General features: G+C 38.1%; 1 protein-coding gene across 1 annotated transcript; it reads right to left on the bottom strand.

Moving 5' to 3' along the window:
* LOC109834493 (DNA polymerase epsilon catalytic subunit A-like) lies at nucleotides 11-20,640 on the bottom strand (the record flags this gene model as incomplete). The annotated part of the gene is made up of 7 exons (XM_020402532.1): nucleotides 20,458-20,640; nucleotides 9,290-9,377; nucleotides 8,808-9,075; nucleotides 7,042-7,189; nucleotides 6,723-6,920; nucleotides 6,567-6,641; nucleotides 11-70 (listed from the first exon to the last, which is right to left on the bottom strand). Coding segments are annotated over exons 2-7 (810 nt in total), but the record flags the coding sequence as incomplete, so codon positions are not given.

Below are 25,636 nucleotides of genomic sequence, written 5' to 3'. Positions count from 1 at the left end.
CTGAACAACAAACACAACCAATCTGGAGGATTGCATTAAATTCTAATGGAACCTTAGTTTCATATATCCCCTGAACAAAGAAGGATATCACGTTTAGTAGGAAAATTAAATTCTAATGGAACCTTAGTTTCATATATCCCCTGAACAAAGAAGGATATCACGTTTAGTAGGAAAATGGGCATACAGTGGTAACTCAGTATCACAAATTTAATGATCAAAACTAAAAAATAAAGACTAGTATTAAGCATGACAATTCCAAATGTATCCCTTGAAGTTGAAGAAAAAATATTTGAATTAAACAACACCCACCAAATTTGAAGAGAAATTTCAGATCCCACTAGGACTTTCATGTCCTCGGATATCACTAAGATAAATTTAAATTAGATGTGATAGAGCAGAATAGGAATTCATGGGCAACAAATGGAATCAAATTCATCAATGCAATGACGTTATTTGTGTATGTAACACATGCTTGATACCAAGAAAAAAATAAGAAGAATAAAAAAAAGTATTAAAATGACCTCTGGAAGAATAGGTATTGAAGAAGATGATTGCCTCAAAAGTGAGGAACTGTCTGGCAGCAGGTCAAGGAGCAGTCACTGCCCTAACAGAAGAGTACAAAATCTGAAACGGGTTTAGAAACCTGTCTAGATTGGATGTTATGGTATTAAAAAATTTGATGGCCCATAACTCATTGGATTGAGCTTTTTTATAGGGTGCCTATCCACATGGTATCTAAGCCTGAGAGTCACAGATTCTGCGTTAAGCTGCTGTAAGCACTAAAGACATATTTTCTCCTCATATGTGTTGCCAGTATCGGTTGCAACTTTAATCAAAGTTGTAGCTATCGAGTAATCAACCAACTGCTTATACCTCTAGCACTGTGTGTACGGTGACCATTTACCCATCTGTGTCCAAGCCCTGCCGTAAACATCCAACATCTTCCACAAGGACTTGAAACATGAAACTTTTACTCCCAGTGCTCAGATACCATGCAGAGAGAGAGTTTTTTTTTCCTTTTCTTTTTATTACAACATCCAAGACTTAATGGATACATTGACTGACAACCTTCTACAACACTCCCCACCCCAAACAACCGGAAGAATACAAGGTAAACTAAACCTTCCCAGGTTGGAATACCATCTTAATCATTGCCCCTAAATTTGTGACCATGGGTGCGTTTGGCAACTCCAAAATTGGATTGAGTTTGGACTAGTTTTTGATGGAATTTGAAGAACACAACACTCTACACAAAGGAAACTTTTATTGATAGAACACTTGAGAATACAACACTTGTTCTTACAAGAACACCTCACTTTCACACAATTCCTTTATTTTGGTGGACACTCACACAAGGCTACACTACACACTCAAGCTCTCAAGCTCACTTCTTGCTTGCTTGCTTGCTTGCCCAAATGAGAGCACAAGACCCCTATTTATAGTTGTTTAAGAGGGCTAGGAAGTGTGTAGAAGAGTTAATCCTAGCCATACATTACTAAGAAGTTTCTAGAAGAATAAATACTAGCCATACACTTGTATCTTCCTAGAAACTTCATGGTAGATATTTTGTAGGATGTTACTAGAAAGAAGTTCTAGAAAGTTGTTCTAGAATAATCTAAGTTGGTGAGGAATTCTAATACTCCCCCTCATCACCAACTTTCATTTCTCTCAAGTCCAAGCTTCTTCTTAAGCTTCAAAAATGTCTCTGTCTTTAGTGGCTTGGTGAAGATGTCAGCGATTTGGTCTTCAGACTTGCAATATGACAGCATCACAGTCTTCTTTTTAACTTGATGTCGGATGAAATGATATCTTGTCTCTATGTGTTTGCTTCGTCCATGTGCTACCGGATTTTTGGCAAGTGCAATAGCTGACTTGTTGTCGATGAGAATCTCTGTCGGTGCTTCTTGTTGGTGTTGCAATTCCTTCATCAGACTCCTGAGCCATATTGCTTGACACGCACATGTCGATGCTGCTATGTATTCTGCTTCGCAACTTGATAGAGCGACGACAGACTGCTTCTTTGATGACCATGAGAATGTTGCTGATCCGATATTGAACATGTAGCCAGATGTGCTCTTTCTTTCATCTAAATCTCCACCATAATCGCTGTCGGTGTAGCCGACTAATCTTGAATCTGCACACTGTGTATAAAATAATCCTTGATCAATACTTCCTCGGACATACCTGAGAATTCTCTTGGCTGCTTTGAAATGCTCCTGTCTTGGCTCCTCCATATATCTGCTCACCAGTCCTACCGCGAACACTATGTCGGGCCTGGTGATGGTTAGGTAGCGCAAGCTCCCGACTAAACTCTTGTATAGAGTTGGATCAATATAGCTTCCTGGTGTGTCTCGCCTCAGCTTCACTCCGACTTCTGCAGGAGTTGCGACTGGATTGCAGTTGCTCATGTTGAACTTCTGAAGGATATCCTTTGCATACTTCTTCTGAGAGATGAAGATTCCTTTCTCTGATTGCGACACTTCTACTCCAAGAAAGTATGACATTTCTCCAATGTCAGTCATCTCGAACTCCTTGATCATATTCTTTTTGAACTCCTCGAACATTTTCGGATTGTTGCCGGTGAAGATCATGTCGTCCACGTAGAGACATACGATCATGATGTCTTCATCCTTCTTCTTGGTATAGAGAGAGTGCTCATACGGGCTCCGATGGAATCCGTTCTTCTGGAAGTATGCATCGATTCTGGCATTCCATGCTCTGGGCGCTTGCTTCAGTCCATACAATGCCTTCTTCAGCTTGTAGACTTTGTCTTCTTGATTCTTCACCTCGTACCCTGGTGGTTGCTTGATGTAGACTTCTTCTTCTAAGTAGCCGTTCAGGAATGCAGACTTCACGTCCATCTGGTAGATCTTCCACCGGTTCTGTGCTGCCAATGCGATAATGAGTCGGATGGTGTCGATCCTCGCGACTGGTGCGAACACTTCTTCATAGTCAACTCCTTCTCGCTGACTATAGCCTTTTGCAACAAGCCTGGCCTTGTACTTCTCGATTCCGCCATCTTGATTTGTCTTTGTCTTGTACACCCACTTTACTCCGATTGGTTTATGGCCTTCAGGTAAGGTAGTGAGCTCCCATGTGTCATTTCTCTTGATTGCCTCGATCTCGTCATCCATGGCTTTTCTCCACTTATCTTCTTGAGCAGCTTCTTCATAGCTGACCGGATCACATTCTGCAAACAAGCAGAATAGTGTGTAGTCATCCATCATCTCGACAGGCTCTGTATCGTCGTACAGATCTCTTAGGCTTCTCATCCTCCTTGTTGCTCCCCCTGAAGAGCTTCCTTCACTTGAGCTGGATGATGTCGGCGTTGATGTTGGGGTTGATGGAGCTGGACTATTAGGTGGACTTTGTTCTGGTCTTCCAACCTCCTGCAAGTCATCATCATTATCTTCAAAGAACATACCTTTAATATTTTTATCTTCATCGGTCCATTTCCAATAATCTTCTTCATCGAACTCCACGTCTCTTGAAATGATCATCTTCTTTGTAACTGGATTGTAGAGCTTGTATGCTTTTGTCCTCCTCTCGTACCCAACGAATATGCACTTTTCTCCTCGATCGTCCAACTTCTTTCTTTTCTGCTCCGGGATGTGTGCATATGCAATACACCCAAACACCTTCAGGTGGTTGACACTTGGCTTGATGTTGCTCCACATCTCCAATGGTGTCTTGAACTTGACGCTCTTTGTCGGACATCTGTTGAGGAGGTAAACTGCACAGTCCACGGCTTCAGCCCAGTAAGTCTTTGGCAGGTACTTGCTCTTCAACATGCTTCTGACCATATCAAGAATGGTACGATTCTTCCGCTCTGCTATGCCATTCTGCTGTGGTGTGTAGGCGGCAGTGAGTTGATGAATTATCCCGTACTGCTTGTTGAAATTGTTGAATGCCTTCGAAGTGTATTCTCCACCTCGATCTGATCGGAGCACTTTGATGTGGTACCCACTTTGCTTTTCTACCATCTCCTTGAATTCTTTGAATTTCTCCAGAGCTTCGGATTTCTCCTTCAGGAAATAAACCCAAGTTTTTCTGCTATAATCATCAATAAATGTGAGAAAATACCTGTTTCCTCCAAGAGAGATGACTTCAAATGGTCCTGCAATATCTGTGTGGACCAATTGTAGCAACTCTGTTGCTCTTCTTGACTTTCCAACTTCGAAACTTCTTCTATGTTGTTTGCCCTTCATACAGCCTTCACATAGCTGGTTCGGATGGTTGATTTGCGGCAATCCTTTTACCATTTTCTCCTTCCATAGAAGATTCAGGCCACTGAAAGCGAGATGCCCGAATCGTAGATGCCAGAGCCAAGTCTCGTCTTTTATGATTGACTTCAAGCACTTGACAGGGTCAGCATGAATATTTAAGGTAAACAGTCTATTTCTAGACATGTTCACCTTTGCAATAACTTCATTTTTATTTTTAATAGTGAGGGCAAGGTCTTTTAGATGTATATCATAGCCTCTTTCAAGGAGCTGGCCTAGGCTCAAAATATTATTTCGTAATGCTGGAACATAGTAGACATCAGAGATGTACCTGTTCTCGCCCGTCTTTGTCTGGATCATTATATTGCCCTTGCCTTTCACTGGAATCTTTGACTGATCTCCAAAGGTGACATCTCCTTGTACCGTCTCGTTCAGCTCGGTAAAAAACTCCTTGATGCCGCACATGTGGTTACTGGCACCTGAATCTAGATACCAGATATCTTTATTCTTGCTTTCGCTCTCCTGGTACGTCAACAGGACTGTTGAAGTGTCTGCCTGCTCCCTTTCTACAAAGTTGCTTCTTTCTGCCACTTGATTTGATTTCTCCCAACATTCGTAGCTGAGATGACCGTATCTCTTACATTTGTAACACTGTGGCTGAGATCTGTCCTCATGGTAACTTCTTCCTTGTCCTCGTCCTCGTGTGCCACGACCTCGTCCTCGATCGAATGATCGTTCACGATCTCTATTTCGATCTTGATTTTCATGGCCTCCTTGGTACTGTCTCCTACGACCTTGCTGGAAGTTTGAGCCACCTCGAAATGAGCCTCTGCCTCTGTAGCCTCCACGTCCTCTTCGACTATCTTCTTTGATAGTCATCTTACTCTGCAAGGCTTGTTCTAGATTCTCCGCTTGATTTGAACTAATGTTTATATCTTGTTCATAAGCTTGCAGAGAACCTTGCAGCTCATCAATAGATACTTCGGAAAGATCTTTAGACTCTTGTATTGCCGGAATAATATATTTGAATTTAGAGTCTAAAGTCCTAAGTATCTTCTCCATAATTCTTACATCATTAATTGCTTCTCCATTTCTCTTCATTTGATTTGTTATTGTCTGAACTCTACTAAAATAATCCGATATTGATTCTGTAGCTTTCATCTTCAAATTTTCAAATTCAACTCTTAATGCTTGGAGGCGTACCTTTTTGGCTCTTTCCGCACCTTGATAGGATTTTTGTAAAATCTCCCATGCTTCTTTAGAGGACAGGGCATTGGAAATCTTCTCAAACGCAGATTCATCTACGCCTTGGAATATTAGGAACAAAGCTTTTTTGTCTCTTTTTCTGACCTCCTTCAACTCACTCTTCTGAGTGGCGGTGAGAGTTGCTTCTGCTGCAGGTGACTCCGGTTCAGTGTAGCCATTCTCTACGAGATCCCACAAGTCTTGCGAGCCGAGCAAGACTTTCATCTGGATACTCCAGTTGTCGTAATTGGTCTTCATCAGCTTCGGAATCTGTGGCTGGATCATGTTCGCCATCTCGTACACGAGCACCTTCGATTGGCCCGGCTAGATCGAACTTTGCTCTGATACCACTTTGATGGAATTTGAAGAACACAACACTCTACACAAAGGAAACTTTTATTGATAGAACACTTGAGAATACAACACTTGTTCTTACAAGAACACCTCACTTTCACACAATTCCTTTATTTTGGTGGACACTCACACAAGGCTACACTACACACTCAAGCTCTCAAGCTCACTTCTTGCTTGCTTGCTTGCTTGCCCAAATGAGAGCACAAGACCCCTATTTATAGTTGTTTAAGAGGGCTAGGAAGTGTGTAGAAGAGTTAATCCTAGCCATACATTACTAAGAAGTTTCTAGAAGAATAAATACTAGCCATACACTTGTATCTTCCTAGAAACTTCATGGTAGATATTTTGTAGGATGTTACTAGAAAGAAGTTCTAGAAAGTTGTTCTAGAATAATCTAAGTTGGTGAGGAATTCTAATAGTTTTTGCTTAACTAGACTGGAATTGATCCATGCAGGGGCTGGTCCAAAAAAGAACTACTTTAGGTGCTAGAATTTGAACTAGAAAACACTAGTTCAAATTTGGCCCAAGTTTTGTGGAACCAAAAACAACTTTTTGGACCACACTTGTATCCACTAAAACTAGTTCTTTGGAGTAGCCAAACACACCCTAAGGAGACAACAATGGCCTCCATATCCAAAGGGAACAGAGTATATTGGCTGTAAAATCAAGCAGTCCAGCAACAAATGTCTAGTATACATTCCATCATTGCTATTAATGTCATAAAAAGAGGGGGTAAAGAAAAACCTCGACTTCTGGAACGGCTAGGTGAATATCAAGTTTTCTGCTTTCCGCCCTGAATAGATCTTCATCTATGCAAATCTGTTTAGAAGCACAGAACAAAGAATTTATAAAAAAAATCAACAAAATATATGCTATACCAGGAATTTCTGAACTTGATACCTCGGTTAGATTGAAAATTGGTCTGCTATGAGGAAGAATCTTATTAACACGTCTTCCTGGAAATTCTTCAGTAACAGGCGTTTTAGAATTGAGATAAAACACTCTAGGAACAGTTATAGAGATTTTGTTCATTATTCCATCAGCAATGACCCAAGCGAAAAAGCGCCCAGGATGTGTGCTTGAAACAAGCTGTATTATCTGATTCATAAGAAGTTAAGCAATTCATTGTAAGCAGATAAATTACAATAAGGGAAAAGGTTAAAAGCATGAGGAAAGAAGATAAACGGGGGTTTATTTATGAGTTTGTCTAGTGGAATACCTGCCAGTGTGACATGATAAGAGGAAACTCATGTTTTCTAAAGAATAAACTAACTCCGTTCTTATCTTGATCTCGCCTACAGCTAGACACAGATTGAGGTAATTTAGTTGCACCAACAGCTTGAGATGGTTTTCCCCTGTGTCCTAATCTGACGGCCATAGAACAAATTCAAAAGGATAAGTACAATGATAACTGAAGAAGAATCCATTGCATGTCTCCAACTTCAAAGTTCTCTCAAAAGAAAGAGCTGCGTACTTGATGCTTTACAATCTAAACAAGAGAATATTGGATAAAAATGCAATCTCATTTCTTTTTATAGCTATATGATAAAATACATAGAAACCAAGTATCTGTTTCCAGCACTACATTTAGCAATTATGACGAATTCACTTCTGTTACTGATGATAAATGAGGCACACTGCTGTATTTTTCCCTTCTAAATCCACACTTGAATTAAAACGCATGTAGCATGTACAAGATAACCTCATACTGATGGCTCTATAAGCTATTAGTTTGTCCCACCATTATATACAATATTTTCATTGTTCACCCGACTTTGATATTTCCATGGTCATCAACATTCAAAGCCATCTGAAAGATGAGTTAGAACTTAACAAGGAGAATGTGATGCTTAGAATATGAAAATTTAACTTTCAACCCCACACAATTTTGGAATTGTCATATAATAGAGGGGACCTCCGACATGGTATCAGACTAACCCAAATTCAAATCCTATTGGCCATGAATTTAATGTGGATTTAGAAGAAAAAAAAATTGTTGCGTGAGTACAAGTTTCAGCTCATGGAAAGGACGCTTAACCTGGCAGGGCATGTTAAAATATAAAATTATAATCTCAGCCCTAACCAACACTTCGAAGTTTTCGTGCAATGGAAGGAACCTTTAACACTTTTAATGAATTAATTACGTAAAACCTCCTACATCCAGTGTCCATCACCTCCAATGCAAAACCTTTTCAATTAAAAAGCTTTGACTCTTGAGGCATGAGAAGGGTAATTGCAGATAGACCCCTGTAGTGTATTTGTTTTGAACTTACTACCCCCCGCCCCCTTTTAATTTTTGCAGATAGACCTCCTGAGTGAATCTTGAAAAGCTTTGACTCTGAAGCATGAGAAGGTCAATTTCAGATAGTCCCCTTGTAGTATATTTGTTTTGAACTTACTGACCCCTCTAGTTTTAGTTTTTCTGATAGACCTCCTGAGTGAATTTTGCAGATAGACATCCGGTCTCTTTGATGGTAAAAGAGTCAAAAATATTCATTCAGGTGGTCTGTCTGCAATAACAAAGCTACAGAGTAGTAAGTTCAAAACAGCAATACTACAGTTGTATCCACAGTTAACACTAAATAAAATCAGGGGTCTACTTCTCGAAATGCATCTCATAAATTATTAATTAAGAAAAAACATAGATTTCAGATAAGTCACAAGCATTTAATAAAGTGTAAATAAATCTTTTTATTAATTAAATCGTAAGTATTTTTAATCACTGGCATTGTAACTCAATTTAGCCATAAGGCCATGCAACAAAAGGAGTGCAATCTGAACAGGACATCAAATTCAGTAGAAGCCTCGTCAGGGTGTCGTGCTGGGAAGGTCAAAAAATCCAGCAGCAGCAAATACAACTTCCAGAACACTTGGATTTCCTCTAATTAAGAGGGTTGTAGTGTTGAATCTTATTGATATGAAGAACAAGCTCAAAATTTGAGTAGTTCAATCAACTATAGTTATAGGATGAGAAATCTCTCTTACCTACGCCTCTTCCTTTCCTCGGGAATTTCTCTCCGTTTTCTCTTCTTGAGTTGAAGCCATCCTTGATGATCAGGATCTCTGTCAATACTTTCAGTCGAGGAGCCATTTTGATGTGAGGGCATGAGCGGTTTTTTATTTTCCAGATCTTTGATTGCATCAGTTCTTGTTTTAGAGTTACTCCTAGAGTCCTGGTTCTTCACATGCTTAAAAGAACAATCAGATGCATTGCTATCAGCACATTTGCTTGATTTCTTCCCAAAATCTTCATCTGTCATAAATAGAAAATGACAATTATAAAGTAAATCAATATAAACGGATTGGAGCACAAGAATGATTCTGTTGCAAGTATCTTAAAGTCCTATATTATGTTAGAAGCCAGTGCTTTTACTGATATGCTGTTACAAGAACCTGATAGAATTTTAAAAATTTGCCATCTTAAATAGAAGCCATAGAAGTTAATAGAAACTATTTGAGGCAAATACCAAGCATTGCACTTTTCTTCTTTGATTCAGCACTAGAATTCTCTTTCTCTGTGTCTGCCATTTGATGTCAGAGGATCGTCTGCTGCATCTGCAACCATTGTTGAATCAGATACAAGAAGCTAAACCAAAAAAGCGAGAAACTTAAAAAAAAAGGCAGTTTCTTGACATCAAATATTGAATAGAAAGCTTTAATCTATGCCTATGTGTATCAAACACATACCATACTGGTAAGGGAAAATGTTTAGGATATTCATCTTCCTGGTACAATCATGTTGAAAATCGGGAAAAAGGTACAGGTACCTTTTGATTGTATTTGAAAAAATTCCTGCTAAATTTCTGAAATACATAAATTCCTCTTCACATGAGCATTTCCTTCACAAACTCAAGCTTAAAGACCAATACCTTTGCAATTACAATTTTTTGTGGGTGAAATGTAAACAATAGGTTTGATTGTTCCCAACATTTATTACTTTTTTTCCCTTTCAAGTTCGGTTCAGAACTTGATATATTAGCATAGTATTGCTGTGACATAATTCCTCATCTATAATTGATCGTTTCCATAATGCGAAAACCAAATAAAAATGCATTTCAAAATTCATAGAAAAAGTTCATGACAACATGAGGGGACTAATATGAACAAAGTTTGCAGATTGAACATAAAATTAGAGAACTTCACAACCTGGCAAGATTCAATATTTTGTCTTCTAGGCAGAACATGCCCAAATGTAACTTTCTCAACCTCATTTCTGAAGTGACTCTTGTACGGACTGTTAGAAATGGGTGTAGACCCTTATAGCTTGTTTGGATTGAGGGGAATAAGGGTGAAGGGAAGTTAGGGGAACCATTCACCTCCATTCACTTTGTTTGGGAATATTTAGGAGGTGAAGTTATTCACCCTAGTTCCCCTTAGTTCACCCCCTAATGCCCTATTTGGATGGAGGGTAGAGAGGGGGATGGGAAGAGAAATGAGGCTTTCACCTTGTTTGGTGTAGGCGTTAAAAAATGCTAATAGATATCCAAACATAGAGAAGATCATCAAAAATCACCTCATACTGTCTTAAGAGAAAAATCAAGACAGATATGAACTGTCTCGCCAACGAGACAGTGTTTACTGTCTCGCCAGCGAGACAGTATTACAGTGTATGTTGTCTCGCCAGCGAGACAGTGTTTGCTGCCTCGCCAGCGAGACAGTGTTTGCTGCATCGCCAGCGAGACAGTGTTTGCTACCTCGCCAGAGAGACAGTGTTTGCTGCCTCGCCAGCGAGACAGTGTTGAAACGACCAAAACCACTTAAATAACTCCCACCCACGTGTCTATTAACTACCAAAGGACGTGGAGAACATCGTGGGTGAGAATCACGTTGATAACTACCAAAATAACGGAGTTGTAAAACGTGGAAAGACGGTTACAAGAAAACTGCCAGACAGTTACTGTTTCTGAGACAATGTTTACTGTCTCGTGGGCCGAGACACTCGGAACCCGAGACAGTCTTTGCTGTCTCAGCCGCCGAGACAGCAAACACTGTCTCGGGAGTGCAGTTTGTCCTAGGGGCTATAAATACCCCCTGAGGTCGATTTTTGAGTGGGCTGATCATTCTTGAGCACTTTGGAGCAGAGAGAACAGAGTTCCTGAGCTTCTGACCATTCCTTAAGATTCGAGCTTTGACTTGATCTTAAGAAGAACGACTATCTTACTTTGATAAGATATCGTTTCAAATTCTCACTTCGATAAACGAAGCAAGAATCATTAAACCCCTCACGATTCAATCAGAATCTGTGATTTGGTGGTCCACGGGCTAACGCACCCCCAGCACAGGCAAAGATCCCACGCAAGCAGTGATCCAAACAACGATCCTGCGTTTGTTTCTAAAAAGTTGTAATTTTCCTTTTGTTGTGTAAGATAAGTCTTATAAAAAGGCTATCTCTTTTGAATTTGTTGTAATCGACCGAAGATATAATGAATTCCATAATGAAACCAATTTTTGGCAAAAAAAAACTGGCGACCATAGTGGGAGCCAACGGTCTCGCTGCCGAGACTGTCGTGTCGCAGCCGATCAAGATTCCAGTTGAATCCATGGTCGAATACGAATTCGACCAAACCAAATTTGAGGAATATCTCTCATCATCCTCTTCAAGATCTTCATTGTCTCGCAAGTACAAGAGGATCTCACAATTGAGGAAGACCTACATGCCAAAGAAGGCACAAAATGAAGACTCTCGCCTGATTGTTGCTAGGGATTCTACTCGCAACCTCTCTGCTCATAATGATTCTTCTTCAATTAAGGAGTCATTAAATCAAAGCCCGCCGACATTGACGAAAAGAGCTCGTCAGAGACAACGTCAACGCCGCGCTCGCCAAATGGCTAAGACCTTGGAACAATCCGACGGAGTTCGTTATCATGCGGACTTAGAGTCGAGAAGGCATCGAGTGGTTCAGTTGTCTTAACGACCAATCACTTATGTCTCTGCTAAACTCACGACGGAAGAATGGACTATTGTCAAAAGGGCTCGTTCGACCCTCAAAGAACGTATACAAAAACGTCGTGCAAATGCTGCTCATGCCCGTGCTCTCTTACAACAAAGACGAGAAAAGATAAAGGAAACGGTGGCCAAAGAACCACTGAAACTCTGCCAAGTTTGAATTCCAAAGTCTGAAGTTGTGAAAAATCAGCATTCGGAGCCCGTTAGGACTCTACACCCGCAAGGGGGTGGTTCTAAACGTATGACTCTTGACATAACCTTGGATCGCTCAGAGGCGACGACAAGTCATCCTGGGTATGTTAACAAGGTTCAAACACAAAAACAGAAGATAGGTTGCTCTGGTCACCATGCTGACGAGTTGTACTATCAAACTAAAGGTGGAAACAAATCACATAAAAGGACTGTTCGAGAAACGAATCGTCATTGTGTATGTGAAAAACTTATCAAAGTAGTGTTGTCCAAATGCAACTGCTTTAAAGCCATTCCGCCGAAAGTTTCTGTGCTCCAGATACTTTCTACTGAAATGTTAAAGTCCAAACCGAGACGTTTCAACAAGAAGCTTACTAGTCAAGAGGATGAATTCCCTAAAGTCACCATCAACGTGGCTGATAAAGGAAAATCTAAATGGCATTCAAGTGAATCAAATCCCGACTTTTCCCCGAGAGGAAAAGTCAATTCAAGAATTGCCAAACGGATGTCCCGACCCCAATTAGGAGCCATCAGACGCAGGGATTACAAGAGAATGCATGAAGGAATATCCTCAGAGGATGAACTTTCAGACACTTGTTCAGCCATTGCTTCGGATGATACCATATCCAGCACAGGACAAACCAGAGAAGTCCTCACGATCACCTCTGATCAATTTGCTCAAATGCTTCAAGAAGCTCTAACGAAGTAACATGAAGAAATTAGAGCTGAAATGAAGACAGAGATGGAGTTGGCTATCCAACAAATGAGGGAATTGCTAGCTCAGCGGCCTCAACTTCCTGAGTCCAGTCAGCGAGCTGAATCCAGCCGCCGTACTCAAAATATTGCAGATGACAGCGATCCAGAAGTGGATGAAGTCATTATGGCTGATACACCTCCCAATAACGATATTGGGGGTGGTTCAATGGCACCTCTTACAGGGGGTGGCCTAACTCATTCTCCTCAACATCCTTCGAATGAAGACATAGACGATGACGAGAAGATGAAAGAGCTTGAAAACAAAGTCAATGCTTTGATGTCCGCTCAGGAAGTAAAGAAGACGGGTATTCCGTGTCCCTATCTAAGAGAATGAGATTCAATACCGTACCCGGTAAAGTTCAATCTGATTAACTTCACACCATTTGATGGGAAGAGTTCGCCTACTCAACACTTGATTTATTTCAAGTCTCATTTGGGCATGATCTCTGAAAATGAGGCTTTAATGGTCCAGTCATTCGTTGGCACCCTTCGTGGGCTCGTCTTCGATTTGTACCGACGTCTTAAGCCAGGGAGCATCAATTGCTGGGATGACATAGAAAGTTTATTCCTCAGCAATTTCTTCGATGATGACACAAAAGTGTCAATCGGATCCCTTTTAGATGAGAAGCAAAAAGACGGAGGGTAAGTCGATAATTTTGTCAAGCGCTTCCGTAACATGGCAATGAATTGCAGAGATCCTGTTACAGAGGAGTTCATCCTGCAAACATGCCACAATAATCTCTCCATTGATGTCCTGGAAATCTTGGGGGTCGTACCATTCAAAACTTGAAAAGATTTGAAAATGCGCGGTGAACAAGCTGAACATTTTCTTAAAAGAAAGAAAGCTGAGAGAAGCCTACCGATGACGTCTGCAATCACTGGGAGCGCGACTCCCGATCCGAGGTTTCAAAAGGAGTATTCTTTCGAAGATGATGAAGCTCCAGCCATCTTGAAATACCTCCTCTCCAATGACAAGATTGAGCTACCACCTATTAAAGATCAGGAGGGAGCTAAGAGAGTTACGGATCCAAACTACTGTGCGTACCACAGAAGGGTTCTTCATCCCACCGAGATTTGCTTCGGACTCAAAAACAAAATCCAAGCCTTAATTGACTCCGGTGTCATAATGGCGAAACAAGCCAAATAAAAATGATGCTATACTCCATTGGATACACGAGTATAAACTGTTTTCCTTTACTCCATTGGATACACGAGTATAAACTGTTTTCCTTTACTCCATTGGATACACGAGTATAAACTGTTTTCCTTTACTCCATTGGATACACGAGTATAAACTGTTTTCCTTTACTCCATTGGATACACGAGTATAAACTGTTCTCCTTGACTCCATGGGATACACGAGTATAAAGTGTTTTACCCTAACTCCGAAGAGTATACGAGTATAAACTACTTCTTCATGTCACTCCGAAGAGTATACGAGTATAAAATGCTTCTCAACACTCCAAAGAGTATATGGGTATAAACTGCTCCTCGATACTCCATTGGATGCACGAGTATAAACTATTTCCCACTCTTGACGGAAAGTTCCTGGAGAATTTTTACATGTAATATTCTTAAGGATAACCCGGCCATGTAACCCAGTATGATGTTAGACCCAGTTTCGCGAAGAAAGCTGGGGGTGGATGGTTCATGTAATGGAAGTTCCCAAAAGAATGTTATATATAATTTTCTTAGGGATAACCCAATCATTACAAACGAATTGATAAACACTACATACCCACGGTGATTTCCGAATACTCTTTTGCTGAGATGAGATTCGATCACTTCGTTGGATCAATCTTCCCTCTCAAATTCTCATTTGGTCAAACCTTTAAACAGTTAGGACCAAGGCCAAAATCCCCTCTCGATTCCTTCCATGAACGAGAGGTCCACAAATTGAACGATCAGACCTTTAAACAGTTAGGATTGTTTCAAACCCCTATTTGGTCAAACCTTTAAATAGTTAGGACCAAAGCCAAAATCCCCTCTCGATTCTTTCAATGAACGAGAGGTCCACAAATTGAACGATCAAACCTTTAAACAGTTAGGATCGTTTCAAAACTCCTATTTGATCAAACCTTTAAACAGTTAGGACCAAAACCAAAATCCCCTCTCGATTCCTTCCATGAACGAGAGGTCCACAAATTGAACCATCAAACCTTTAAACAGTTAGGATCGTCTCAAAACTCCTATTTGGTCAAACCTTTAAACAGTTAGGACCAAAGCCAAAATCCCCTCTCGATTCTTTCCATGAACGAGAGGTCCACTCAAATTGAACGATCAAACCTTTAAACAGTTAGGATCGTCTCAAATCCTCATTTGGTCAAACCTTTAAACAGTTAGGACCAAAGCCAAAATCCCCTCTCGATTCCTTCAATGAACGAGAGGCCCATAAATCGAGTGATCAAACCTTCCTACAGTTAGGATCACCTCGAAACTCCTACCTGGTCAAACCTTTAAACAGTTAGGACCAAAACCAAAATCCCTTCTCGATTCCTTCAATGAACGAGAGGCCCATAAATCAAGTGATCAAACCTTCCTACAGTTAGGATCACCTCGAAACTCCCACCTGGTCAAACCTTACTACAGTTAGGACCAAAACCAAAATCCCCTCTCGATTCCTTCCATGAACGAGAGGTCCACAAATTGAACGATCAAACCTTTAAACAGTTAGGATCATCTCAAACCCAGGATTATTCGAACCAATTCAAATTCTCTAAGTGGAGATCCCACTTTGAGTTTTCTTTGCACCAGGAGATAGAATATAAAATTCTTCCTCTCCGATTTCGGGTTTATCTCTACCAACAAACAAGAAACCAGGAGATAGAATATAAAATTCTTCCTCTCCAATTTGGGTTTATCTCTACCAACAAACAAGAGACCAGGAGATAGAATATAAAATTCTTCCTCTCCGATTTGGGTTTATCTCTACCAACAAAAAGGGGACCATGTTACCAATCCAGGTGATAAATAAGAGAATACTAAAGATTCGAGCCATAGAATTTCTCAATTCTGACACAAGGTACTTATTAGATCGAATCGAATGATTTTGCCGTATCCAGAATAATACCAATCCAACCCATTTCATGAATAAAATGTGACCAATTAACCAACCAACAAAACTACTTGTTACAAATAACATCTTGTTGTTGCATCGAAACATAGAAATGTTGACTAATCTGGCTAACGTTGAACTTGGTAAAATGAAATGGTTGAATAATTGAAAAATTAGATTATTCAGGAATATTACTCCAATGGGTACACGAGTCTAAACTGTTTTCCTACATTCGATGGGATGTTTCTGGAGAATATTACTTTTGATATTCTTAAGGATAACCTGACGAACTCTCGAGAGATAAACAAACATCAATCTGGAAATACCAGCTTCAATTCAAGATCTCAACAACGGTCGAGCGATAAACGCAGTGCCGAAGAAGTATTAGCTATTCTACAAAGAACTGAATAGACTAATAGATGAAGAGATCAAGAGCCGAAGCTATTTTACAGATTCTTCAACACGATCTACTCAACCAAGCATTGAAGGGATCGTAAGTAAAATCTATCTTATCCAAAGTATCCCAAACTCTTCTATAAAAGAATACGTCTGGAATACTTTGGAGGGGGTATCTGTAGGCGTTAAAAAATACTAATAGATATCCAAACATAGAAAAGATCATAAAAAATCACCTCATACTGTCTTAAGAAAAAAATCAAGACAGATATGAACTGTCTCGCCAGCGAGACAGTGTTTACTGTCTCGCCAGCGAGACAGTATGACCTGTCTCGCCAGCGAGACAGTGTATGCTGTCTCGCCAGCGAGACAGTGTATGCTGTCTCGCCAGCGAGACAGTGTTTGCTGTCTCGCTAGTGAGACAGTGTTTGCTATCTCGCCAGCGAGACAGTGTTGAAACGACCAAAACCACTTAAATAACTCCCACCCACGTGTCCATTAATTGCCAAGGGACGTGGAGAACATCGTGGGCGAGAATCACGTTGACAACTGCCAAAATAACGGAGTTGTAAAACGTGGAAAGGCAGTTACAAGAAAACTGCCAGACAGTTACTGTTTTCGAGATAGTGTTTACTGTCTCGTGGGCCGAGACAGTCTTTACTGTCTCAGAACCCGAGACAGTCTTTGCTGTCTCGGCCGTCGAGACCTATAAATACCCCCTGAGGTCGATTTTTGAGGGGGCTAATCATTCTTGAGCACTTTGGAGCAGAGAGAGCAGAGTTCCTGAGCTTCTGGCCATTCCTTGAGATTCGAGCTTTGACTTGATCTTAAGAAGAACGACTATCTTACTTTGATAAGATATCATTTCAAATTCTCATTTCGATAAACGAAAGAAGAATCATTAAACCCCTCACGATTCAATCAGAATCTGTGATTTGGTGGTCTACGGGCTAACGCACCCCGGCACAGACAAAGATTCCACGCAAGCAGTGATCCAAACAACGATCCTGCGTTTGTTTCTAAAAAGTTATAATTTTCCTTTTGTTGTGTAAGATAAGTCTTATAAAAAGGCTATCTTTTTTGAATTTGTTGTAATCGACCGAAGATATAATGAATTCCACAATGAAACCAACTTTTGGTGAAAACATTTGGGAGTTTTTTTTAAGGAGGGTAGAGAGGAGGAAGGAAGGGGAAAGGAGGTTAAAATTGTTTGGTTTTCTTTTCCCCCCGATTTGGACGGTAGAGGAGGGTAAAGGAGGGTAAAGGGGTGTAATGACATTCGTACCCCCATCAAAATAAATAAAAGGCCTGATGTGTTATTAGTATAAAGTCATTTATGTAAATTTATATATATTTACTTTCTTTCACCTTCATTCACCTTACTCAACTCCCAAACAACATATTATAATTCTCTTCCCTTCCCTTCCCTTCCCATTGTTTACCTTTCCTTCCCTTCCCTTAGTAAACTCCCAAACACACCATAATAGTATTAAATTTGTTACCTCCCAAATTGGGGTGTAACCAAAGGGAAGGGAACTCCCTTCCCTTCCCTTCCATTCTCTCACCTAGTTTACCTTAACTTCCCTTCACCCCCTACAAATCCAAACAGGCTCTTACCTTATCAGCGACGAGCGAAGGCGAGCTTGAGCTGGGATGGCGAGCTCGAGCAAGGCTGCTGGCGAGTTCGGAGATGCCCCGCTGGCCAGATCCCATTGGAGACGGATTTCGATGGGCTGATGGCGAGCTCGAGCGGCGTCTTACAGGCGAGATCGAAGCTGTTTTGAGTGCAGGCGGATTCTGTGCTTGCAGGCGAATGTGGGGCTGAGCAGGCGAGGTTGATTTCGCCTTCCCCCTTTTTCCTTCTTCGCCTGCGGCTGTTGGGAAACAGCTGGACACAGCTGTAGGCTAGGGTTTCCCTATTTAAGGGAAACCCCTGAGCACGAGAACGCTGCCCCGTCTTCTTCTTCTCCGCGATCTCTTTGGCGGCGCCATTTTTTCTTCTTCTTCTTGTTTTTTTCTCCAGTGCCTTACTCGGCTGATTTTGGGGGGGAAAGGAAAAAGGAGGATTTAAGAAGGGGATTAGAGAGAGAGAGAGAGAGAGAGAGACTGTATCATTCATTGAGGAGAGAGAGAGGGGATTTTCTTGTTTGGAAAAACTCGCGCCCTTATTTGAACAACAGATTGTTTTTCTGTTTATTCTTTCTTGAGAGATCTCAAGTTGAGATATGCTCTTATACAAGCTTTGTAATCTTCTTTAATATAAAGAAAATTATTTGTGTGGCTCCTGAGGACGTAGGCAAGTTGCCGAACCTCGTTAAAACTCGGTGTTCTTTATTCTTGCAATTAATTTAGATTTGTAGTGATTTCTTTTTTCCATTGCTTAACACAAGATCCGGTAGGGTCAATTTCGCAGAACGGGTGTCAGAGCGTATCTGATATTTCCCCAACAACAACTAATTTCAAAATATCAGACCAGTGTATTATTTGCTTTATCCACATGATGACAGATTTCTCAAGCTGAATGGCAATAGAAACGTTTACTTTCTCATTTATTCCTCATTGACTGCATTACCAGAGTCATAGATCCAGAGGCCTTTTTGTCATGACTTTAATATGTGTGTGTGCGCGCATGTGTGTGTAGACACACACACATATATAATGGACTATTATGCTCTTAGGAGGAGAAGGAATCTCCTCCTCCTACTTTTTTAGCCGTTGGATCCTATAATCGTGCTTTAAGATTAGTAGCTAATAAATTAGAAGTTAATTAGTGAGGTCTACAAAATCCTTCAACATCTCACATAAATCTTAGATTGATCTTTCTCTTCCTTAAATCTCTCTTTTCTAATTACTCTGCCAATTAAATCTTTCTATTTTTATTTTAGAAACTCCATCAATAAACTACTTATTTTTCCTCAATTCTTAGAACCTCTCTTTTGTCATCGTTTTTTTAGGGAACATAAAAATAAAAGAGAACCCTTTGTTTAATCTTCTCTCTCTTAATTATTTGATTGATTGTTACAATTGTTTAAAACTTAGGTCAAAGACTTCATGTCGAGAGAGTGCAGCACTTCATATTCTTTTTCCGTTTTATTTAAAGGAAATCTATCCATCCACACCCATGTGCCTGACCTTTATATTACAAGACGAAGGACATTTATGCTCACAAGTTTGTGATATCCAGTCCAAATAATTCAGTACCTATGTAAAATCTAGAATTACATAAAAAGGGACCGGATATTTTCGGGAGCTAACATAGAGAATTTTTTTAATTAGGGATTAACAGGAAGAATTCATGTTGAAAAGATACAAAGATCAGATTATTTGTTTAGTTAATTCGAAAATTTAAAATTAAGGAAAAAAACAGTCAGGCCAGGATGATATATTTAAGGTAAGAATGAGAATTTCAAGGATTTTGTGAATGTTTGAATATTTAGAGGATTCAGCATATAATTTATTTTCATTAGTCACAAATTTTAAACTATGAAACACATGATCCAACGACTGAACTTATATTAAAAATAGATATCCTGAGTACCTCTGAAAGAAAAATAATAGATATTTTGAAATCAGATAACTAAGACATCGATTGGATTGTAAGATTCTCTTTTCCTTTCTTTAGAATAACTGTAATTGTTGGTTATCAACAAGAGAGAGAGCAGGTGACAAAGATCTTAGCTTCACTTACGCAACTATGACAACATCTGCCGGAAACTAAATAGTTCATGCAAAAACATAATTAGTTCATCAGAGAGGCACCAGATCAAATATCAGAAAATAATCACAAGCATGCATTAGAAAAGATATGACCATCTTCCTCATTATTTCTTCAATCAAAGGACTAGAACTAAGATTGCTCATCCATCCCATCAGATCTCAGTATATACCAACAAAATCAACAAAAAAAATCACCTAATCTAAGGAAAAGCAAGCAATTTACTCACTGTTTCAGGAAAATCTACTCATAAAGACCTAATTTATCAAATTAAACAAAAATGTATCGGTTTTAAAGCAGAATTCCATCAAAATCGTAGTAAATCAAATAATTTCAACTTTGATCTCCAGCAAACTTCTCAATAACGTGATTCCAAAGAGTTCTACCATTTTCTCCAATTTTCCAGCAAATTGCTCTATCATCGAGGTAAATCAGGAAATTACAACAAGATCTCGCAAAAAAGAAGCTACTCAAACAATACAATTCGAGATCGATCGATCGATCGATCTCAAACGGTACGACTCGATCGGTCGATCTCAAACGGTACGATTCTACTGATAGATAGAGGAGAACTTACTAGGGTTTCGAAACTTTTTCCTCAGCCTCGAACTCGAAAACTCAAAATGCCCTAAAATTCGCCTGCGGCACAAAAAGAGAAGACGACAGTAGCTTTCTCCGTACTCTGGTCTCCTCTTATTTATAGCCCACGGCGGGGGAGGGCGGGAAAGGCAATCGTTGCTCATTTCGTGTAACGCGTCCACATGACAACATCTTGTACCGTGGCAATACCTCGGACAGTCTAATCGCACTCCCTCTAAATTCACTCGTCATGTACATTACTCCTAGGGATGGCAAAATGGACCTAAAACCAATTGCCCACTCATACCCACCCGTCAAATAAACCATCCAAACTCACCCATTTAATTAAATGGGACATAAATGGGTAGGTATAGTTTCTATTAAAGATAAATGAGTCATTAATGGGTGAGTTATTACCCACCCATTTGCCCATTTAAATGGATATTATTTTAAAAACACCCTCAACGCTTCAACAATTACAAAACTTATTTTTAAAAGTTAAAAATTATAGAAAACACTTAAAATGACTAACAACCCCTTAAAATTTTGAGATTTGCAAAAAACACCCTCAAAGTTTAAAATATTATAAAAACGCTTTGCAAAAAACACCCTCAAAGTTTAAAATATTATAAAAACGTCCTCAAGAGTTAAAAATTATAAAAAACTATCAAAATTTTCTAACCTCACAGATAACACATGAAATTCAAAAATTACCAACAGCCCCCTAAAATTTTATAATTTGCAAAAAATACCCTTAAAAGTTGTAAAAAAATGAGAAAAACACGCTCAAGACTTCAAAATTACCAAACAGTCTTAGAGTTTTCTAAACTTGCAAATAACACATGAAATCTAAAAAATTTCAATAGTCCATTATAAATTTAAAATTTGTAATTAACACCCTCAAAGTTTTAAATTTTTAAAAAAACACCCTCCATAGTTTAGAATTACAAAACCATCCTAAAATTTCAAAACCTACAAATGACACATGAAATCCAAAAATTACTAACAGCCCCTGTAAATTTATAATTTACAAAATCCACCCTTAAAGTTTAAAAATTGCAAAAAGCACCCTCAAGAGTTCAAAACTACAAAACAATCTTAGAATTTCAATAGTCCCCTATTAATTTTTTTAGAGGTATTTAGACATTACAGTCTTTCACTAATTATTCCATCCTGATTTAATTCAATGAGTGGCGTTATCCTTAATCTCACCATCATGACGACGAATGATTGAACCTAAATAACGAAAATGATTACTCAGTTATTTCTTGACCGTCCATTTGTACTATACGCTTATTCACCTTCATAGGTTCACTAAAATTACATTTCGTGTATTCTGCTTTACTTCCACTAATTCTACTAATGATAAGCAACTGCTATGTGTAATAAAATTATACAAAAGGTGATCACAGGAATTCCTTTTGGTAGTTATTGTCCATATGCTGTCGATATGTAAACATACGGGATTGATGTAGTAATTTGAGAACTTGCATGCATAATCTCATAGTATATAACATTATGAAATCATAGTCCAATCTGTACTCACAGGCTAAATGCTGAAGAGTTAATCATATGTGATAACTTAATAATGTTTATCTGCAGTTGGCAAAGCCCCACAAAAGAGATTTTCCTAAGTAGTCGATTCAACTGAGAAAGAAATGTTTTCTTGCAAGTAGATCCCTGAAACTTACATATATATAGAAGTATCATAATCATAACTAAATGGGTTATTGGGTCACCCATGAACCACCCATTTAGTAAATGAGTGGTTAAGAAGTGACCCATTTAGCAAATGCTAAATGGGTCATAAATGGTCAAGTGGTCATAAATGTGTCCACCCATATATGACCCAACCAAGACCTAACCAAAACCACCCATTTGACATCCCTAATTGAATGGTATGGTTCTTCAAACATGGTATTAGAACAACCTATTTTCGAAATTACTAGCCAAAAAATCCGCTCTATGTGTGTTTGGCAATCATCCTAAAATTTGACGAGGACTTGTCCTGGCCATGTTTTTAACTATATCGGTTTTGTTTTGGACTAGAGAGAGGTGGTCCAAAACAAAACCAGCTTAGTAGGCCAAATTTAGCTTTAAAAAGAAAAATTGGGACAATGTGCCCAATTTTGCCCAAACACAATTTCTCCCAAAATGGAACCCGGATCAAATCTGACTGCATTTTGAGGTGTATGATAAGTAACCCAAAACTAGGCCAGGGCTAATACTGATCCAATTCTACTTCAAACCAATTTTAGTTTGGACCAAGGAATGTATGGTCCAAACTAAAACTGGTTTAATGCACGTTTATTAGACCTAAAAAAAGGCCATAATGGGCTTAGTTTTTGCCAAATGGAAAACAACTAAAAACTAGGCTAAGTTTAATACTGACCTTACTTTTGGGGGTGTTTGTTTCAAACCCCAAAATTTATGGATATGGATTTCACCATAGAATTTAAAATTCATAAATTTTTTTGTGGGTTTGGGATCTCTAAAATTTTGTTTGTTTCATCAATATTTTAGGATTTGGAATACTATAATTTGTAATATTTTGTTTGTTTCATCAATATTTTAGAATTTAGAATACTATAATTTGTAATATTTTGTTTGTTTCATCAATATTTTGAGATTTGGAATACTATAATTTGTAATTTATACGTATAATTTATTTTAATATATTTGTTATACATTATTATGCAATATCACATACTATATTATATAATAGTACAACATATATATTATAATATTATACTCCTAATACGGAGATGAGTTTTAGAATGAAGTAATGAATTTGAAAAAGGAAGTCCTATAGGGAAATTCTAATACAGAATTTTACCTTGATAAACAAAGATTTTCGAAATTGGTTTTTTAAAAGTTTTTCAAAACAAGTACAATAAATTGGGTTAATAAGTATTATATGAGAACTTGAATATGAACAAAGAATAAATTTTTTGTTCCTTGGTTTCTAAAAAGATATGTTTTAAAACAAAATAATAAATAAGGTTTTTAGAAGACACTTAAAACAGTGGAAAACATCAACGGGTAAAATAATAGATCTATCAACCACCAACAGACCCGATACAATTAAAAGATATTTATCCCTCTACTATAGAGGCAATGGCTTTTATAAAGCCTAATGAGTTCAATGAAGAACATATGAAGAACTAAGTAAAATTATAAACAAATAATTATACCAATATTTATTAAAACAATAGGAGAAACAACTTATAAGAGTTGAAGAATAAGATTATATCTTTATTATGCTCCACCAATATATTACAAGAGATATTTTACAAGAGAACACTCAAAGAACATCAAAATACAAATTACTCAAGCACCTTATTTTATTTTTCTTCTGATTGCGCGCACTCTGATCTTCACCTTCCTTCTTATTATAGCACTTGGAAGGATCTTTAAAGTGGTCGACAGCTTCCCGAAATTTCTCTGAAGTGGCACATTATTTCAAAGTAGGAAAGCGACCCGCCATTAATTAGACAGTAGCCGCACTAATTAGCACCAGCGGTGATGGCGACATTTAGAATAGTAAGATTCTTCTTTAAGGTAAGTAGCTTTAAAAGCTGGCTTTATAAAGCTGCTTTTTGGAAAGAGATGCTAGACGCTCCCCGAGGCTCAATCTAGTATTTTGTCTGCTTATAAAGCTGGGCTTTTACTTAAGGTCGGGTGGATTATTGAATATTTCTGCCCCAGATGTCTTCAGGGTCCTGACATCTTGAATCTGATCTAGACAGAGTGTATCTTCTTCCATAGAAGAGCATGACTATTAGTCTCGGCTTCGTAAAGCTTCAAAGAACTGCCTTTTAAAATATTCTAAGCACTTCTGCTTAATTTCGGCTTCAGAGCTTTGAGGATATTTCGCCTTATTAAGGCTGCCATTTTTAGTCATAGGATATCTTTTTTGACTTCTTGAGTCATATTTGACTCTAACAGAGTTATTTCTCTGGATAATTTCTAATTATTATATAATTATATATACTATAATATATATATATATATATTATATATATTATATATATATATATATATATATATATATAATATTATATATAACATATAATATATATATATAATGCTACAGTAATTTACTGCGGCATTTACTACAGCATGACAGTGGGATTCTTAAGGTCTCCTATTAATTATTATCGATAAATATAATTATAAATATTGTGTATTGTAAGTTTAAATAATAGTGATATAGTGGTGCATAAATAGAATATTATATAACTGATGAAAAAATATTATTAATAAATATATTATATTAATAATAATAGTAGATTTATATAAAATGATTAATATAATATTATTAATATATATGTTGTACTATATATAATAGTAGATGTTGTGATTTGCATTAAAATGTTAAATAACATTATTATTAGAAATAAATTATACGTATAAAATTTACAAATTATGAGTTCCAAATTCAAAATATTTGTGAAACAAAAATTATACAAAAATTATAAGTATTTCTAAATATAAATATTGATGAACAAACAAAATATTACAAATTAGTAGTATTTCCAAATCCTAATAATATTGATGAAAAAAAAAATTTTAGGAGGATAGCCAACAAGAAAATTTGAATTTTAAATTTAGGGAGAATCCATATCATAAATTTTGGATTTGAAACAACACCCCAAAAGTTAAGGTCAGTCTTAAAACTGCGTATATTTTTATTTGGTTTTTGCATTTGGGAAAAACCACTAAGCGCCATTATGGCCTAGGTTTTTAGGTCAGATAAGCTGCGAGTTAAAGACAGTTTTTAGTTGGACGATACATTCCTTGGTCCAAACTAATACATTGGTTTTGAAGTAGAATTGGATACAGTATTAGACCTGGCCTAGTTTTGGGTTTTATTATGCATACACTAAAATGGCAGTCAGATTGATATCGGTTCATTTGGAGAAATTAGTGTATTTGGAGCAAAATTGGCATTTGTCCAATTTTTCTATTTTAAAGCTAAATTTGGCTAGCTAAGGCTGGTATTTGTTTTGGACACCTCTCTCTAGTCAAAAGCAAACATAGATTATTGTTTAAATAACAGGGGTGTTGGCCAAGGACAAAGTCCTCGTCAAATTTTAGGTAATGATTGCCAAAACAACACATAAATACAGATAGCGGGTTTTTGGCTAGTAATTTCGATAAATAGGTTGTTTCTA

Source organism: Asparagus officinalis, chromosome 1, assembly GCF_001876935.1.
Source record: "Asparagus officinalis chromosome 1, Aspof.V1, whole genome shotgun sequence".
Taxonomy (NCBI): Eukaryota; Viridiplantae; Streptophyta; class Magnoliopsida; order Asparagales; family Asparagaceae; genus Asparagus; species Asparagus officinalis.
The sequence above is the reverse complement of the archived record's forward strand: the minus strand, read 5'-3'. Positions and strand labels throughout refer to the sequence as shown.